Source organism: Onychostruthus taczanowskii, unplaced genomic scaffold (genome assembly GCF_017590055.1).
Source record: "Onychostruthus taczanowskii isolate IOZ18803 unplaced genomic scaffold, ASM1759005v1 scaffold21, whole genome shotgun sequence".
In the NCBI taxonomy this organism is placed as follows: Eukaryota; Metazoa; Chordata; class Aves; order Passeriformes; family Passeridae; genus Onychostruthus; species Onychostruthus taczanowskii.
Genome location: NW_024499351.1, coordinates 9802817 through 9823803, shown reverse-complemented (window position 1 = coordinate 9823803; position 20987 = coordinate 9802817). Strand labels below are relative to the sequence as shown.

The 20987-nt window shown below is 39.8% G+C and overlaps 1 protein-coding gene across 1 annotated transcript in view; it reads right to left on the bottom strand.

The window, feature by feature from the left end:
- The window catches only part of ADSS2 (adenylosuccinate synthase 2), a 37357-nt gene extending 17659 nt beyond the window's left edge, over window positions 1-19698 (bottom strand). Inside the window, exons 1-4 of the mRNA XM_041404245.1 lie at window positions 19382-19698; window positions 4824-4926; window positions 2326-2394; window positions 1531-1581 (exon numbers count right to left, since the gene is read on the bottom strand). Of these exons, the coding sequence (XP_041260179.1) occupies window positions 1531-1581; window positions 2326-2394; window positions 4824-4926; window positions 19382-19543 (385 nt within the window). The 5' untranslated portion in view covers window positions 19544-19698. The remainder of the gene's footprint in view (window positions 1-1530; window positions 1582-2325; window positions 2395-4823; window positions 4927-19381) is intronic.
- Window positions 19699-20987: the final 1289 nt, after the last annotated feature.

Here is a 20987-nt window from a genome sequence, read left to right as displayed (position 1 = left end):
TAACTGGTTTTCTTAAGCACAATTTCTTGAAAGTTAAAAACTATCTACATACACACTGCACAGGAAAGACTCATGTAATAAGTACATTAATCTCTCCAGAACAAGAGTGGTTTTCCTGTTTGCCTTACCGATTTGGCTTTGTGTTTATTTCCAGGCATTCCCGTATTTTAAAGAATTACATCATGCCCAGCAGTGTGAACTTACCTTTGGCTGATCTGCTGTTACAGACTAATCATTCACAGATCAATACCCATTTTAGAGAAGATATTTTTATAATGGTAACAGGCTTTCAAATTGTCTTCAAAACTTTCTAAATAGAGACATTATGAAAGCTCATTTCTGTGAAGAGGTTGAATGATTATGAGTGACAATCAGCAATTGGTCCTTTTTACTCACAATCTGCTTAATTATGAAAAATTCACAGCACTGCCATTGCAATATAATCACCACAGAACAGTTTTTCTAGTAATCAAGCAATTTCCAAATAATTCACCTACAGAATTATCAGAAAAGATACTGATAACTTAGAAACAATTACTCAACTATTTCAAACTCATTAGTTACTCCAAAGAAAAACATATTTACTCTGAAATAACTGCCAGTAAGTTCACTCACTAAGCTATTCCAGATTGGTGTAAAAAACAAAACAAAGCAAACTCAAAGAAAGTGAAACCAAAAGCAAAACTGTTTTTCCCCCGTGTTACAAGCTTTTGTTTCATAAGGTCCTAAACAATTTGCATCTTCAGAAAATTACTACCAGAGGCAGCAATAATGTTATAATATCTAAAGAGCTAATCGAAAGAATGAATTTATGTCATAAAGATATAGTAGGAGTGGTACAGGAAGAGTTTCTAAAGCTCTGTGTTGGGGGATTGGACTCACTACTATTTTACTTCAGGCTTTGAACTGCAGTGCTGTCTCAAGCACAGGCTGGATTCAGTGCTTCACTGATGAGCTCCTCTCGAGGAGGGCAGCCATTCTCTTCACCCCTACAGAGTCCTTCCCATAAAATCTCCTTTAGAAAGCATGTGGCAATTTCCTTGGTAGGGAGATCATTAGTTTCAAGTCACACCCAGTCAGATTTCCCAGCAAAACCGTTACTTCAAGCACCACTTTTACACCAAGGGAAGGAATCCTTAGTAAAGTCACTTCTGAATGCTTCTGACTGCTCTGTGCTACCGACTTAGAAAGTGAACCTGCTTTCCTGCCTAGGTGCTGCTTATGGAATAGGATTTAAAAAAAAAATCACTAGAACATAAAACTGGGAGGGTTCTGAGTGAAAAAAAATTTTTCTAGGATATTCAATAAACCAAAACAACCCAGGGAGACCTAGTTCAAAGAATAGTACCTATATAAAAAGATGGCTAAAAATTATCACACTTTTACTGCCACAGAAAGTCCATAAAAAGTAAAAACTAACAACAACAAAAACCCAAACAAACAAAAGGAAATAAACAAACAAACAAAAACACATAAAAAAACCAAACCCAAAAAACACCAGCAAAAAACAAACCAAAAACAGGAACTTACCAATATGAGCCCTGTCAGAAATTATTAGTCTCTTTTCCCAGCCTTCCAGTCCTTTAAAGGCAAAATGAAATAGTTTAAATTATGTTTTGTATAGCATTTTTGTCTTCTGATGTATAAAGTATAAATACTTTTCATGCTTAGTCTTCAGTCAATCTATTTTAAGACTGAGCAATCACATTACAGAGAAAAAATTTAATTTCAGTAATTAAAACTTGGCATCAACCTATAAAGCTGAGAAAATCAGACTTATTCTTAAGCAGAATTCAAGCTACTAGGTCCTCAATTTTAGCAAACAATTAGTAGCTCTTTTGGTTCTGAATAATCTAGACCATTGATTTTCCCCACTTCTAGGAGCCTGCTGCCAAGCATGGCTATAGACATAACATGAAGTATCCAAAAACTGAGTTCTGAATCAAGAAGTGATTGCCATAGCACTTGTTTACATTAACATGGTCATCAAAGTGTACACCAATATTCTAAGAAGTAAAATGACTTTGAACAGGTTAACACATTTCAAAAAAGCCATTTCACTTCTAAAATTCACTTTCTTAAGCAAAGAAAAATGTCTGCAAACAATTCTGATTTAGATGATATTCTGAAACTGTACAGAGATTCCTTTTATCTGCCTTCCCATGAGGTCTCTGCACTTACAGCAAGACTACTCTCAGAAAGCAACAGCTAAAAGGAGTTGTGGAAAAATACATTGTATGTAACCTCTACAGAGGTATCCTCCATCTAAATCAATTGAGGAGTGTGCCACTCACTATTTTAGAAGTAATATCTTCAAATTCTCACCTTTTCCTTTCTTTAAGTTTTTTTCAGCTTCTTCAAAGAGTCCTGGCAAATGAATTACAACACCATTTCCTGAAGAAAATCATTATACAAAATTTCATTAAGTTGAGCATGGAAAAAATATGTCAAACAGTTCAAAGATACTTCATATACCGTGTGCAGAGTATTTTATTTAAGTTCTTTAACTTACTCCAATTTTGATTCTTAGGAATTTGTCTAAGCCAGATTTGCTCCTAAAGTATGCATTTCTACCTACATGCATTGAATCTTCCTAATAAATGCAACAAACTTTCAATTTAGACCAGTACAAACAGCAACAGAATTGTAGAATGGTCTGAAATCCAACTTCCTCTTGCTCATATCTTCAATTAACTTCCCTCTTTGTACTTCATTTTAGTAAGTTTATTGTTTTCTAAAAGCTTGGCACATTTCTATCACCATTATAAACACTAGCACCCTTGCAGGCACTTTTTTGCTGTAAACAGACAGAATATTCTGTACACAGAGGTGGGACTGTTAAGAGACTACCAAAAACAACAGAGGAAAACGCCCTGTCAAAGCAAGCTAACCTTCCTACAGCTGTCACATTCCTCAGAAAAAGACTACTAGTTCCTACACTTAACCAGCATCACTGAGTGCCGAGGAAGGAGCACTCTCACAGCAAAACTGAACCATCTTAAGGCCATCCAAACTCAGTAGATTCAAAGCTACCGGTAGAACATCCAGCTGAAGAAGGGATCTGCCAAAACTATTTGCGTATCACCTAATTTCACACAGATAAAGGCATTCTACACATCCAAACACAAAGTATTTTAAGACTTCTTCACTATTACCTTCATGATACAGTCCTAAACAATAGGAACACTCTATTGTACTATTGCAATCACTTTGCCCTCATCCTTTTTTTTTTTCTTTCTTTGAACATATATGTTCTTTCAGGGGAATCCTAAGGCTTTTTTCTAACCCCTGAAAGAGATTTTATACAAAAGGCATACCTAAAAGAATCCAGAAAAAACTTCAGAACAGGCAAGACCAAAAGACAGAAGATACAGGCAACAGGGTTTGTAAAAAGTTCTGTCCCAACTACTGTATTGTTCAAGGATGGAGGCCTTCCTATTCAACCAAGTCTGCCAAAGAACACAAGGCAAATGGGTATCCTTTTTTTACTGTTTTCAAGTAATAATCTTAAGAAATATAGTACAGTAACATCAAAAGAGAATAGAACTAGTATCATCTACCTCAGTCCTCAAAACTAGGAACAGTTAACATCCCAAACTTCCCATCATGAACAGGAATCTATTTCCATGCCCACTGGCTCCATTTCTGTGGAAGTATTAGGCAGGACAAGTTGATCCATAACTATCCCATTATCAAGTCACAATGTAACAGCTAAAAAGGGGCAATTAACCACCAAATCCCATCAAGTACAGATTTACTGCTGACAGAGTACACAGTCACTACCAGCTGGACTGTTTATGAAACAAGTAACTTGTGACAGAGGCTCTTCAGCTGCTCTTTAGCAAACTGTCAATGACCACTTGCTCTTGGCATATATACCAAACTGAAAGGCAAGACTGCAGGCTCAAAGCAATGAGATGCAGGAAGAAGTGACAGGAAAAGCATGGCAACAGAATCCTGACTTGGAGAAGTACACTGTGTAAGGGACAGGAGCTCTGGGTATCAAAGGAGCAACATGGAAGGGTTGCTTTAGTGACCCAGAGACCCAGCCTGTTTGGTGAAACAACACTCAAGCACAAAACATAGTTATAATGGTGTGTACACAGAAGGAAATTCTATGGGCTACACCACATTATTAAGTAGGTTGGCCATCCAAGCAATCCAAAGAAAAAAACCCCAACCATGTAGGATTGGAAAACAGGATTCCAAGACGGCAGAGTGGTAAGGCGGTAAAACTAGTTTTTTAGGGACAACAGACTAGATAGCCTAAACCCCTGTTCACAAAGCAAACAGATCACAGATCCTGATATCACCTAGTACTGCCACTGCCCTAAAACTTCCCATGTACTCTCCTGAGAATACTTCTTGGTAAGAACTCAATGTGTGGAAGCCTTTTGGAGTTAAGCATTCATTTCACAATCCAATGTTTTCGAAAAGGGAGGGAAGAAGTATCGTTCAAAAACGTAAGTAAGTACTTAACAGGACTAAAGATTAAATGAGAGTGGGGTATTCTGAGAGTAAGAGATATAAATGGTAGAGAAAATAAAAGAGAATGGGAGAATGAAGATACACTGGGCAGCTAGCTGTTTACATTGGTAGGATAGTAAGAACAAAGGAACTATCCAAGACAAAAGAAATTTCTGTAATCCCAACTTCACAAATGAATAAGGGCAGTATTAGGAAGACAGTAAGCAATCTAGGCCTAAGAAAAATTGAAGAAAAAGAATCCTGATCCTGTATGTTCTGAGATACATTATGTTATTTTAATGTGTCAGAAGTCTGTAACTACAGCACTGTCTGTTTTTTAGAGATGTCCCACTTACCAATGAATGCAGTGACTTTTGGATTGATGATCCCACTGGGCAGAAGATGGAAGTCATACTCCACAGCATCCACAACAACTGTATGCCCTGCATTATTGCCTCCCTGAGTGGGGGAAGGAGGGAGACAAAAAGTGTTAACAGTTTTTGACACTAGAGACAAATGAACGCACATATAGAGCTTGAGTAAATTGGTACCACCGTTTTCATTTCTGTTACTGACAAAAGAGCATTCAGAGATTTCCCAGAAAATCAGCCAAACTTGTTCTGTCAAACTGGACAATTTCAACATCAGTATTATCTGCTATATAGACTTTGGACAGTCTTTTGGTTCATCAAAGGTACAAAACTGTGGAATGAGATTAAGCTATTTCTAAAATCATCAGATATAAATATTCTAGAACATGCAAACATTTCTAAAAGCCATCATCAATTTTATTAGTTTTCTGTTACAGTTATGGAAAGTAAAGTATTAAGAGTGGAGCTGCAACCTTAGCAAAGTAAAAAAAAAAAAAAAAAAACAAATCCCCAGTTAAACTAGGAGTATAAAACCATACAGTTATTGGGATAGGTAAGTGTCATCATCTGGCAACACACAGGCTTGCTGTTCTGAATTTTGGGTTCAGACCTTTGAGTGTTTTTCTTTGAATAGTAACCAGTGAAACTACCTAATTCATTCTATACTTCCTTCCTGGTAAGAGAAGTTATGTAACAGTACAAGTAATTTATGTTAAATGCATGTTATGTTAAACATGCTTTTAAGGGTAAATCTAAAGACAACTAAAACAACTGTGTTTTCCTAAGTTACCAGAAACCATTTACATCAAACTAACACTTTAAACATTTCTAGCTCTTTTCATTACAACAAAGAGAGCATTAACAGATTCATTAAACTCTGAAATCCATCTAAAATACTAAAAGAAGCTTGTGACCAAGTCTTAAAGACGGTCAAGAAAGGCTTATGAAACGAAAAAGATTACAAAACAGTTACCAAATATCCCCAGTTCTTGTTTGCTGTACTTTTGAAAATAAGCTTATACTCTCTTGTGACCCAGTCATTTGTGCAAGACAAGGTTACATAAAAAATGGTTCTGTTTGTCATAACCACAGGAACATCCTTTAAAGGCTCCTCACACCAGAAGTTAAACAAACTGCTTCACAGAAAGAAAACCTTAAAGAAAGACTTTTAAGCTGAGACACCTTTCAGCACAAGACAAACTGAAGAAAGGCATTATATGAAAAGAAAATAAACTATAATAATTATTAATCCATGGAATTATAAATCTGAAATATTTCAGAATATTGTATCACAGATGGACTTTTCTAAGCAATGGACTCAATAGCTAGTCACTACTTTTGTAACATTTACAAAGCATGAGTCCAATACATAAAGCTGTATCTGACAATACAAATAAAGAGTAGCTGTAGATACCAAAGATTTGTGTCAGTACACAGACACACATGCCACAGGTACAAGGCTAATCTCATTGAAGTCAGCAATGAAAATTTTGTAATTTCGGCATTATTTATTTGAGGACTTGCAACCACTTCATCTCCTCTGAAAAAAGAGAAAACTTACAAACCTTCACCCAACAAAGGAAATGCCTGAGTTTAATAAAAGTTCAAATTTTTTAATAACATACTGCAGAATTTTTCCATGCAGTGAACATTACCTTGAAGTAGTTGTAAAGATTTCTGGATGCAGATTTTCACTGCCAGTGATCTGACTCAACCAGACCATGATAATTTTTCAATTCACAACAAATGAAACATGTTGAATGAAGACATAAAGCAGACTTTTCAAATTTGCTCTTTTAAGAAAGTAATAAATGCTCAGGAATAAACTTCCTGTTCCTGTTTGCATTCTTTCTACTCAACAGCTTTAAGGAAGGTTATTTAGCAGTCTACCACTCCACAATTGTGTGTTTGATTTAAAAGGATGTTAACTAGATACATTAACACACAGATAATTTACTATTATTTTTGAAATGCAATGATGATACTCCTGAGCTACTGCAAGTCACTCCAAAAGTAGGCAATATTTTAAGAACTATTAAGCTATATAAAATGCACTAGGTATTTTTTGTAATGAAAGACACTAGTTTTCTACTTAGTGTTTGAGAAGCTAAGCAAAACCTTGCTTGGCAAAGAAGCACAGTTATGCACTAAAGTATCATTTATAGTCAAGAACTTGTGCTGAAAGCGGTAATGTGCAGAAAGCTGTGAAAGTGATAGTTACCTTCTTCCACATCAGATTCCTTCAAATTATTCCTTTCTCTTAGATTCACTGCTAACATCAGCCTAGACTTTAACATAAGCACAGAAGTGCTTTAAACGAAAATTCAATAGATAGGTCTAAGTACAACACTGAAGTACTGATGTATTAGTAATTTACAAATGGGAAGACAAGTCCAAAGTCTCCCACAGCAGTATAAACAAACTGGACTAACCCATAAATAACACTAACTTTAGTGAATAACTATGCATTTGAAATTCTCTACTAGCTGGACAATTTCATGTTTTGCTTCTCAATTTATTTTTAACAAAATAAACATTCTCTTGTGTCATGAATGTCAAAAAAAGAGAAAGAAAAACTAGCCACTCTAGAAATTAGATCATGATCACCAGCAAATTCTTAGTGTCCTAAAGTTTGCCAAGTTACTAGTGCCATTCAGACATGGTAACCTAAAGTTCAGCAGTCACATGTGCTTGAACAAGGTGTACAGCATGCAGCCTCTGACTCTGCTGGTCATGAGAGTGCAACTGCTGACTTCAGGCGGTGTCAAGATTTATCTTTGCACTGCTGAGTGATGCCAACGGTGTTGGTTCCACGCTCACTGAAAAATACCCCATGGCTGACAGAATAAAAATGGCATTTTACCTTCTAAACCTTGACTGTTCATGCAACAGAGCTCAGGCTTCACCTAGAAGCAAACTAGTGGTATTTATTCTGCATGTTTACTGTGAGCAGCTATACTTTAAGGGATTTTGCTAGAGACTAAAGTAGAAAACATGTGACAAATCACCATCTTAAGCCATAGGAATACCTCAAGGTTTCCAAAAGCATATTTTCAGATTAGACTCAAATTTGAATCTCAGAAATTATTGATTATAATATTATGATGCCCACAATGTAAAATGATTCAATCCCAAAAGTTGATGGAAGCTGTCTGGTAGAATATCAAGTCAGTCCCCACATTGCTCTTGATGTCATTCTTGATGTCATCAAAATGAGTTATTTTGAAAAGTATTTTTAATTTCAAACCCTATTTTAAGAGAGCATTAAAGTAACAGAATGCCATTAATTCGATTTGCAAAATTCTTCTGCTTATTTACAGGTAAGCTCTACCCTAACTGCAGAAGTGCAAGCATGTGGTTACACAGTATGAGTTGTAATATTTTAAAATAATGGTTTACACTGTATACTTTACAGTGAACTTGCAGTGAAGTGTACACATGTTGTGTGCTCAGACATTGCTCAACATGGGTTTGGTAAACAATTCTAATTACAGAAATCTGAACTCGGCGTTCTAGTGGTGGTGAGGTGAAGGGGAGGGTTGTTTTTAGGTTATGGGGCTTGAATTTGTTTTGGGTTGTTTTTTCCCTTCTCCGATATTGATGTTAATGCAGACAACTATGGCCTCTGAGCATAATTTAAGCTTTAAACTGATGAAGTCACTCCTGGCTTCTGTGCTTTCCATCTGGATTTCTCACTCCTTCTCCCTCATCCAATTAAACCAAATGGGACCAGCTAGGTCAGTCAAACTAACACTCCTCTGATTCACATGTTTAAACATTAATAATGGAGAACTAACTGTGGAAATTATTTTCACTATTAGTTAAACAAAGTTCATGCTTAAATGATATTCAATACCTTACATAAAGCTTTTGCCAGAGGGAAATTAAGATATACAAATCATTTCAGTCAAAATATACAGTCATTGAGGCTGGCAATGCTCCTTAGCTAACTAAATGGACTTCTCTCCCATACATGTGAAAACAAACACGTGTGTGCCAACACAGGCAGTGGACAAATGTGCAGCAAGGCCAAAGGACGCTCTTGCTCATGCACTACACACATGTAGCAGTGGCATCTTTTGCCTTTCTCCCTGCACACGATTTCCTGTGGCTGAGCCAACAATGTGACATGGCCAAGATATTCAGCCCTTAAGGGCAAGGCAATTCTGGGTTCAGCCACCAACAGACCGACTGCACAAAAGGACTGATGGGGCTGAAAGATGACTTCTTATACATGAGAGAGATAAGATCCCAGCAGCACACTGAACTAAACATCTTCACTGCGATGCTTTCTTCCCATTCTGCAGAACAGCAGCAGAGGAAGCCTTTTTCCCCACAGAAAAATGAGTATATAGGACTAGAACAAAAAACATAACATAAAACCAATTCTGAATTCTCTGGCAACAAAACAGCAACCCAAAACAAAGAGCAGTAAGAACCAGCAACAACCAATAACACTATGCTCCTGTCAAGGGGCTAACTCAGGACAACACCTGAAGTCCCAAGCATACTTCACTTAAATACAGTGCCATTTACTTGTACATCTCTATCAAGACATAGCACTGCAGTCTAAGCATACTTTTAAGGTTTCTAAAACTGAATTTTCAGAAGTCAGCAACCTTCTTTGCACTAATTTCAGTTAAAAGCATTTGGTTTGTTTGTCTTCCTTCCTTCCATTATTTTTTCTCCTTGTACCTATCAGCGCAGTACTTGGAACAGTTCTCTCTCTGCTCCCAAATGATTTTCAGTGACCAAAGAATCAGCGCTTTCAGCAGCCCACAGCTTTATCAAATTACAGTGTAAAATCCAGCTCAAAAGGGTGCCAGTTGGATTGGAATGAAAACATTTCCTTACATTTATTGGGAGACACAGCATGAAAATCATCATGAATAACAAGCATGAACCTTTGCTGTGTGTCCCAACATGACATGAACTGCTGAAGCAAGTCCAGAGGAGGGCCATGAAGAAGATGAGGGCTAGAGCACCTCTTCTGTGAAAACAGATTGAGAGAGCTGGAATTGTTCAGCCTGGTGAAGAGAAGGCTCTGGTGCAACCTCACTGCAGCCTTCCAGTACCCAAGGACCTACAAGAGACCTGGAGAGGGACTTTTTACAAGAGCATGTAGTGACAGGACAAGGGAGAATGGCTTTTAACTGAAAGAAGGCAGGCTGAGATTAGACATTAGGAAGAAATTCTTTACTTTGGGGGTGGTGAGACATTGCAGGTTGTCCAGAGAAGTGGTGGATATCCCATTCCTCCCTTAAAGTGCCTAAAGCTGGGCTGGATGGAGCTCTGAGCAACTCAGTCTAGTGAAAGGTGTTCCTGCCGATAGCAGAAGGGGGCTGGAACTAAACAATATTCCAAGCACCTTCCAACTAAAACCATTCCACAATCCTGTGATTTCAGTACAAGGATTTAGTCCAAGGACTTAGTCTGATGTTCTGATGGATGAACAATTTAAAATCCTATTAAGAGAGAGTAGCTTTTTTTCTCCTTACATAATCTTGACACTACTAAATTACAGTATTATTTTAAAGTATTTCAAGGGGAATAGGGAAAGTAAGATCAGCTACGTGATCACTACTTAATCTGTAATATTTAAACAAAACCTGTGCAGGATAACTGAACATATAAACTCTTAAAAGGCATTATCCCAGTTTTACTAGTGCAGTATGCTTAAATCACTTCCTTGAAAAAGCATATGATCCCTGACCACTAGCTAGTAATCTTGAAATATCCAAGTTATTCAACACGTAGGAGACTAAATTTACAGGAGAGAGAAAGGTGCCCACTAATACACAAAGTATCACACTACTACTGTTAAGACTGACAGCAATCCTTGTAACAAAACCTCATACCTACCTGCTTTCTATAAACATAATTCCATGAAACATTCCCTACAAAACACTATTTTTGAAATATTTTACCCTGGTAAGCTGCTCAGATATATCAAAAAAACAAGGGTTTTACTTCAGCCTCAGCTTGTTGGATTAATTAGCCCAAAAATCCTTCTCGGTGTAAGCACCACACCCAAGAATCTGCATATTCAATTCAGATAGGTTGGTCAGTACTACACAAAAACAAGATACCATTCTGAAACATACCTATCCTGGCAAACATGAACAGAATCAGTGACATGCACACAGAGGGGTCATAAGATAGCAAAGACAGCTGCAAGCATTGCTCTTCTGGGAGCTGTTTGATAAACATTCTTTGAAAACACCCTTTTTTACAAGAGTGTTGAGTGCCTGAAAATACTAATTTGAAAGGGGGGAAAAAAGTCATTATCTGCTGGCTGACATTTTACTAGAAACAAGCTTGAAACATCAATAAATCAAACAAGTGACTTCTGCTAAACAAAGCCACTATCAAAGCACCAGCAAGCAACACTCACTACAAACACCACGCTTGGGCACCTGACACAAACACAACAGTTACACAAACACTGTGCCCTTGTCCAGACAGCATCACTGGAAAAACCACTGAAGACTAAAGAATAGTATCAAAGAGGACACACCTTAAACATACTGATTGACAGTGGTTCTAATAGGACTTCTATGGTAATTTTAAGGGTAATCAGTTCAGCACTTCCCCTGGCTATGCAAAATGACTTACTTTGTTTTGCTTTCTATAGCTTTTAAATACTGTGACTGCCAACATTTTGGGTAAAGAACAGAACAGAACTAGTCAAAATGTTAATGCAAGCACCTGACTGCTGTTTTACATTTTTTTCCCTTATAGCTCTGAAGACTGAAAACATTTTTAGAAGTGTAACTATTACAGAGTCATACTTTGGACCCACACTGGTAAACTCCTAAGGATGTATGAGCAACTTTAAGAAGTCTTCTCACTTTGAACCTTCCCAAAGCTCTTTAGATTGCTACATTCTGTCCATGCACAACAGCTTTCTAATCACATATACAGCATGGAGAAGAAGCATTGATAATAATGTTTAACAGCAATTTTTCTTCTGGAATTGCATTGCTGTACTAGTGAAAATCCCTTAAGGAACATTCATATATTAAGCTGATTCACTGGACAAGCAAAAACCAGCTTTTTTAATGGAGTTCTGTAGGAGTCTTGATAATTTAATAAAGTTAATCTGACAAAACAGTAATGATCTATGCCGGTCTTCAGAAAGGTGAACTGATGACTATTAAATCAACATTTTTGCAACATGACCTCAACTCCCAGGATTAAAGAGAGATGCTCTTTTTAAACCAAAAGATTTTCTTACTGAATTGAAACAGCACAAGGAAATTTATCAGCTAAGTCTTCAAGATTACAGCGCATAACCAGACATTACCAAAACTCAGGTTATGGAACTGGATTTTACAAGCTCTGGTATATTTTATGTGGAATGTCTGTTAACATAGGAGCTCATGTGAAGCTGAGTGAAACCAACAACTCAGAAAACATGGAATCTCACTTCCCAAAAAGACCGAAATTTATACAAAGCCCTACTCAAATGCTCACAGAGACATCCTCCGGAACCAGAACACTTTTTTTCTGGTGAGTTTGATTAGAGAAATTCCTTGCTCCTCAATTTGCATCCAATCTCACTGATTTGCTAAAAATTCACGCTTGTCCTTCCAGTTAAAGGGATAAGAATTGGCAGTTCCTCCATTTTCCTGGCACATGGGACTCTTTCAGGAAAAATATACATACTTAGTATATCCAACATTCACTGAAAGACAGTCCCTTTCAGTTTTAAATTCATTCTAGCTTAGAACTTTGGGGTTTTCCCTTCAATTTTCTTTTCTTTGGCAAAAAATGTGCCAAAAATCTAATAGGAGACATGAATGGACCAATTTAGATATTCGGCAAAACCAAAAAGGAAAGCGGAATTCTTGTTCATAAGCTGAAAGCAAAACATATGACTCCTCATTATAAGCAGAAAAAAATCCAGCAAAACATTCCTTATTCTGGAAAACCTTTGTGCAGAGCACAAAGAGCAAGAATAAGTGTGTGCCGTGTGTGTTACCCAAATATTACATGTGCACATATGTAAATAGAAGATGCAAGTAAGAAATCACTGCAGGAACACAAACATAGCGCATGTAAAATTAAGAAAGAGGAACAACAGCATATCTTTCTCCATTTTAGAGCTACATATGTTGAAAATAGGTATTTTATTTCCAGAGCACATCTTTGTTAGTCAAGAGCAGACTAGTTGTTAGCATACACACCAGAACAGTTAAATCCCTTCTGAACATATCAACAGTTCAAACCCCCTTGCCCACAGGAGTCCCACCATAGCTGCTAAGACTGGTCTGCATTACTACAACTTTACTTAGCAATGGAGGTACTTAGGGAAAAAAAGACTGGAGGAAAGCAGATTGAAATTGTAATTAACAGCATATTGTGAAATGGCTCTCTAAACTGGTACTAAATACAAGAGTATTCAGAGCAGCTTTGAAATACTGACATGTGCATTTAAGAGAACTATCTACCCAAAAAGCCTATGATGACAATCACTGCCTTTTCTTATGACATGATCATGCCAAGTTGTCTATCTCAAAAATATGATGCCTCAGGGAAGAGCAAAGAAGTCTTTCAAGTTATTTCCTCTAGAATAAAAATTAGTTGTCTACTTTAAAGAGATGTTATCTCATGCAATGTTAAGGAAGAAGCCATACACTCTTTTCAACTCTCTTCATCAGATGTGTGTGTGCATAATTTTTTCTACAGTTTACTTTTATTGCTACCACATTCCAGCACTCCTTTTTAGCTCAGGGCAACCACTGTTGTTTCTGAGCTAGCTATCCAAGTGACTGCCAAGTTGGGCAAGAAGCAAGTCAATGTTGCTTTGGCATCATATGCTTGTAAACATTTTCATTTAACTCTTAGATGAAAAGTCAAAAATATACCAAGAAAGCTGGATACTACCATTACTTAGAAGAAACACATGAAAGGCTGCTTCTTGCCACAATCAGATTCTGGGAATGCTGAGCACACCTTTGAAAAATTCATCAGTCTAATGAGGAGACACATCTGAACCCCATGATGTGTCCCAAGTAGGCACAGTTTTGCAATTACTAGGCTATTCACTTCTCATTTCAAGACATATTGTCAAAAATATATTTTGACCTTAAGACTGCAAACCATCCCCCTTTAAAGAATGTATAAACACTTTGAAAAAATGACAAGGTTTTGATTTGAAATGAATTCATTTTCTCATATTCTCATATATTTTGTGAATAATTTATCTCTCTCTCCCCTCTCCATCCCCACTGAAAAAACAGCTAACAAACCCTAGTGCATAACCTACTACTGAATTTCAGTATAAACAGTGGTCAGCAGCTAGCCATTTTCTTCGTTTACAAATCCATTCATGTTTGCAAGATCTAAACATAGTTCAAGGAGCCATCACGTTACACACTTTATAAAGGTTTCTCAAACTTTGGCTAGACTTCAGAAATCTCTGAATGTGTAGTACAAGCATTGTTGCATCAAGAATGTGGTTTGAGGCAGATTGTAACAAAATAAGAACACTGTGTTTTACACATTCACCTGTTTTCTCCTAACAAATAAAACATTAACTTTACTCAAGTCTATTAATCTTAAGAAACTCCATCCATTTCTCTGTACTGACAGAATTAGCTCTGAGGACTACTATGGAAAGGAGTTATTCAGTGAGACTCTTTAGAGATGGTTCTGACTTTGTTTTACCTGACCTGTAAAACTTTATTCTGCTGCAATGCCTATATATGCTAGGTAGGAAACAGGAGTCATTACAGAAGTCCAGAATAAAGACCAATCTATCCCTAAGAGATAAAAGAGATCAAGTGAGGCAGGCAGATAAGGAACAAGAAAAACATTCAAAGCACAGACATGTCCAGCACTGCATTGCTTCAATGCACAAAACCCCACCAATGTCTGCTGCAGTCACAACAATATTCAAGAAAGGACATGAAAAACAAAAAGTTACTTTGGGTACACTTACAGAAAACACATTCCAAATGTGTGAAGTAGTACAGTAGAAATTTAAAAAAAAAAGCATGTGAAATCTTAATGAACTGCTACAGAGTATTGCGTCTCAGTTAACAAACACATACATTGAGCTTCTGTAGTAGCAGGGAACAGTAAGATGGAAAGAGCATTAAGAAATCAGTAGATCAAGGTATAATTTGCTCTTTAGTGCTTTTAAGGCCTTCTTTGCTAAAAGTGCAAACTTTATGAGCTGGAAAATCACATTTAAACTGTTCTTCTGTTTAAAATAATGTAGACATTGTGTGATTGTTTACAGTACTAAGAGATCACCTGCCCGTGATGCTCTAAAGCAGGTCTGTAAGCACGGGACTCACTCACTGATGGGGTAGACCAAAGATGTCATTTTAGTGACTCTTTCCTCACCAGAACACACCACTGGCACGCTGCCAAACACTACAAGGTCCAGCAGTGCACCCAGCACGTAAAGAAAGCTCCAGCTAGGCATCACCTACGGAACGCCTGAGAAGCTAAAAAATGAGCACCAACAACTATAGCTATTGATTCTGGTACTCCCAATTCTGCATGGCTTGCAGACTTTAAGCTCTAGACTTAAATATTTTTCAAATGAGAATATTCAGAAAAAAACAGGGGGCTTGGCAAGTGGAAGATTTTAAAAAAATCCATTTTTTAAAAAGAAGTAGCCATATAGATTAATGAAGATATCAGGCAGCATTAATGTGAGGACTTCAGTCAGCAGGTGATCAATAGTAACCATTATCAATCAGTTATCAGCTGATTGATGGTGACTGCTTAACCCCAAGGATCTGCACGCTGAAAACTTCTCTAAATGTTGCCCTACAGCTGCCACATAATCAAGTGATTAGCAGTGGCATTGCTGTACACACTGCTGTTGGGCAGAAGAGGAAAAGGGACTATGAAGACTCCACACACTGCAACTCCTATGCATTAGCAGCTCAGGAGTACAATCCCATAGCAGGCAGATCACACTGAAACCAGATGAGAAGATCTGGCAAGAAGCTGCAATTCTGCTTTGAAGTAGCAATAACGTGTAGGACAGAACTAAACAAGCAGCAAAATGGAAATCTTTAGCATGGGAAATATGGCATAAAAAAGAAGTGAAACCTTAGAAATCTTACTTCTGTGAATTACATTCTCTGACTAAATCAACTACCTCCAATAGTAAGAAACGGAAGTGATCAAAAACTTGCTGATGAAATCAGTGAAAGAGAACAGAATCAGTGCAGATATTACATTTTTTGCTGATGGTAAACCCTTGTAAATTGGGTGGAGGGGTGCTGTTAATATAAGAGATACACAGCATCTTTTAGTACTATATTTGTTTTGAGAATAATATTATCTAAAATAACTTGCTTGCATTAATTTCCTATTTCTATCACTCCCACTAACAAATGAAACTCTGGTAATTCATTCCCTAACTTGGCTGCACTCTGTAATGGTAGGAAGTTCTAAATCAGAACAAGAAATGTTTACCTTTAACTTTCCATTATCGGTGGAATTTACAAAACACAATGTAACCTTAAAAATTGCCAGGTTTGCTGGCATCAAGGCTAACTGCTTACTAAGAGAAAATTATACCAATCAAATAATACAAAGTTTTTCTGGCAATTATTCCTGAATCTCAAATCAATTCTTGCTCTGCTTTACTGTCCGAACTATGATTTATGTGACAGCATGTAAAAAGCCTTTGTTCTTTAATACACTGAAGACAAGATACAGGTTTAAGTTTCACCAATGTATTTGTTTTATCAATAGTACCATTTTACCAGAAACCCCCAAGAGGTAAATCAAGAACAATTCCGATTTTACAGTGGAAGAACTACATACTTTACCATATAGATACGTTTGTATTAATTGTATCTGAACCCTGTGCAATCATAGTTGCCAGTGCAGATTCAACTACATACATGCAGCCCCTGGACATATCTTTATTTTAGCTTAGCTTCTTCTAACAGTTGTTTTTGAAACTATAACAAATTAAATTGTTGAATTCTGAAGCTGTCTTCTAAAAAGAAAATACCATTCTCCTTCTCTGAGCACAAGACTGCTTTTCACAACGTCTAAATCGAAGATAAAATACTCCAGAGGGTGCTATTTAGAAGAGTCATAACGCAACTTATTTCCTGACACACTCATTCAGCTAATTGCACCCAAGTAAACCTGGTTCCAAATGCCACAGTTGGTTGATCAAATTGGAGTCATGAGCACACACGCTGCTTAGGAGACAAGAAGGCATGGCCACAAATTTCAGAGTGCAACTTCTTGCAATGCCTCTACAGGCATCATAAAACTAAGCGAGAAGTCACGTCTCACTTCTGGGACAGGACCATTTTCATGCTCTGCATCTGCCCAGAACAAAGGACAGTGACAAGAACCCTGGAGTGTTTCACTGCAACTACAACACAAGTTTCCAAGACATCTCAGACCTGCTACATTAACTTTCCTAGGCCTCCAACACTTGTACTAATAAATTTTCCACAAGAGCACTCTGGAAATATTTGACGTCATCCACAGGCATTCTAGCAGCTCTGAGGCATGATGAACAGAAAGAACCATCCTGGAATAAGTAAGAGTATAACAGTGAAACAAGAATCAGAAGCTCCAGTTACAGAAAGCTGATATTACCAAGCACCAGACCAAGTGTGTGACTGTCTTTCTTTCTGGACTTGTACCACTACAAAAAGCACAAGGTTACCAGCACTACCTAAAAGTTCACAAATATGCTTGTATACATAGCAAGAATATTCAATAATACTAAATTATTTTATTTTATCAGTGCCACTGAAGGAGAATATTCCTATTTTATTCTCTCATTCTGAGAAATCATTCTTTGTGCTTATTCTATTCTGGTCCTCTCTTCTCACCAAGGTCCTTTGAACCAAAAAAAAATCCAGTTTTATTTACCAGAACAGCAGAAAGTAAATCCAACAAGTGATAGTTTCCTGCCACTCTGATGAGCTGAATCAACTTACAAAAGTGTTCAACTGCCAGAGCTAGTGCATGGGTGGAGACTCGGGGAGCACAGCCATTTACAGGAAAGCAAGAAAGGAGGAAGAAGAACTTCCTTCATCAGGAGCAACGAGCTGTTAAAAATGGCAGAAGTTCATGGCTTGGGATATGACCATGAAATTCTAGCTTGAGATAACATCAGAATTTTTCCCTTTTCATCCTTTACACAGCTGATTCAAAACAAGTAACAAGCACATAAAAACATGTGCACACAGAAATTCACTGTTTGCCTCTCTTGTCTCTCCTCCAAAATTTAGTATTAAATATACACATTCACCTAAGTGCCCTTCAAGTTTCAAGAACAAAGTCGTAAAGGACGAACTGAGTCTTTTTGTTCTATGACCCACAAAGCCAGGCAGTCATACCACAGCACCAGATCAGATTTTATTATTTAAAAAAAAAAAAAAAAAAACCCAAACCAAAAAACAGAGAAGTGGAAAAAATAATTCATTTATGAAAACAGCTATTTAAGAACGTATTTGTTTACTTCAAAATTTAATTCTCTGAAGTTCCAGGTATTGACTTGTCAGCTTTGCAACTGACTTGTTTTTGAAAACACCAGTTTATGTGCACTTCTCATTGGATAACAACCGTTCAGCGTTTGTACTCTTTGGGGAATGGTACGCACTTCCAAAACATGTTTATTTAAGAGCAAATTTAATTTGCACATTCAACAAAAGCATACAGATAACACTTGATGTGAAATCTACACATACTACAGGCATTTTATGCTGCTATATGTCTCAACTTTAAGAAAAAACCGTATGTAGCTTCAGCTCACTGTGTTGTGCTCTATGGAATTACTATACTAGAGATGCTAGGAAAAACATCTCCTCAGATCTGTGTTGTTTTAACGTATTTTGCTTGCAGGCTGGACTCGCTTTTTTTTTTTTCTTTTTTGGCTGGAATAAGGCCTCCATAGAGAGGAAAAAAAGATATAAATAGGTAAATGTGGGATCCCACTGACACAAGAACGATCTTGGAGCGAGGGCAGGCGAATCATTTGCCAGCTGGTTTTAGCTGAAGACGACCGACTTGTGGCGGACTACGCGGATGCCCCACGTGCATCCTACAACTGGCGGGCGGTTTCGCGCCGCTGCCGGCGCCGCGGCCCGGGAGGGCTCCAGCCGCCACTGCCGGGGCGGGATCCCGGCCCCGCGGCGATGCTGCCGGAGCCGCCGAGCGCGGCCCCTTCCCGGCGCCCCCCGGACACAAAGAGTGGGAGGCCTGAGGGGGAGGGAGGACGCGACCCCAGGCGCATTCCTCCTGCCGGGGGCCAGCTCTGGGCGGCGAGGAGGGCGCCTTCCTTTTCCTCCTCTTCCCCCGGCGCCGGGACAAAGGAGGCGCGGGAGGGCTGCGGAGCCCGGCACGGGGCTCTCACCAGGGAAGGCTCCGCTGCCCCGCAGCCCCCGCCGCCCCCGGCCCTGCGCCTCCCCGGGCGCTCGGGGTAGAAGCGGGGCGGTTAGAGGCGCCCGGCGGGGCCGGTGGCGGGGCTGCCCTCCTCAAGGTGACACTCGCGGCCTCCCCCGCGCCCCGGCCGCCTCCCTCCTCCTCCTCCTCACCTGGCACCTGCAGACGATGTCGGCGTCCTGCGCCAGCAGATCCACCACCTTGCCCTTGCCCTCGTCGCCCCACTGGGCGCCCAGCACCACGGTGACCCTGTTGCCGGGGCGGCGGGCGGCGCACTCGCCGTTGGGGATGCCGGGGCCGCCGTGCTCCGCCATGGCTCGCGCTGCCCGCTCCGGCGCCGCTCCAGGCACATGCGGCAGCGCGCGGCAGCCGCTCCGCTCCCCCCGCCTCCGCCTTCCCCTCCCCGCCAGGCGGGCGGGCGGTACCGCCGCTGTCGCGTCCAGGTGCCGCCGCCTATCGGCCTGACCTGCCCCGCCAGTCCCCGCCAGCCCGACCCCTGCCCTCAGCCGAAGCTCGCCGCCCGTTCGCGTGGAAAACCGGAACGGCGACCGCCGCTCCCGGCCGCTCTTTTCCTTGCCGCTCCCCCACTACGCCTCCCAGTTCCGACTACGTTACCCAGCGCGCCGCGCGGCCTCCCCCACGCGGGACGCCGCGGGGAGCCGGGCGCGAAGCATGTTGGGGCGCGTAGTCCCCGCGGGCCGCACCTGCAGCAGGACGGCGCCTCGGCGGTTGCCCCAGGCGGCGGGAGGCCGAGCGCAGCGCGGGCGCGGCCATGGCGGGCGGCGGGGCCGGGATGGCGCCTGTGCCTGGCGGCCGTGCGAAGAGGGCGCCGGGGCGGCGATGCCGTGCCCGTCGCGCCGAGGTGGCCGGGGCTCCCGTTCCCCCTGGGGTTCCAGCTGCCGCGGTAGCTGCGGCTCCTGCCGCGGGTGCCAGAGCTGCACGCGTGTGTGCCGTGTATCACAGCGCTGCCTGCGCGCTTGGGCTGCTGCATTAATGATCACAAGACTATAAATTCAAGTTGGGGGAACGAAGGCTGAATATAAGAGGCCATTTTCTCCAGAGACACCGGAACATGGCCCCAGGCTTATTCATCAGGAAAAAAAAACCCAAAAAACCAATAATGGAAAAAACCATAGCAGAGAAACGCCTTCACCATGCACGCTCAGAAGTGGAACTGATGTCTCAGTGACTGTTTTCATTCCTTCCTCCTTCACAGAACCAACAACCCCGAGGGAAGATTTTTTTTTCCCTTTATTTTTTCTTTTTTTTTCTTTTTTTTTCTTTTTTTTTTTTTTTTTTTTTTTTTTTTTTTTGTAAAGTGTCTGTTAAAGAGGCAGAAAAATCGTAATGATGTAAGAATTACTGCCAAGACAGTTACTCAAAGACCTGAGTCACTGGGCAGGCACAGTCTGCAGCTGTCTGGCGGGCTGTAGCCTTTGATTTTAGTGGCTTCTTCGCTCCTTCAGGTTTACTCCAGCCGAGAAGTTGAGGATCTATAAAAGCCACTGGAGAAAAGTTTAACTGTGTCTTGTAAAGCTAGAGAGGTATGTAAAGCACAATTAAATACAATATTGACAGAGAGTTTTTTTTTTTTTTAACAACTGGAAATACATAAATCCTGAATGTCAGTGCTAACATGCTATGATAAAGTAGTCAATTTGGAACGAAGGCACTGAGCAACTGCAAATGATGGGAGGCAATTGTGTGTATACAATTCAAAGATCATAATTCCTTAAAGAAACCTTATAGTCCATATTT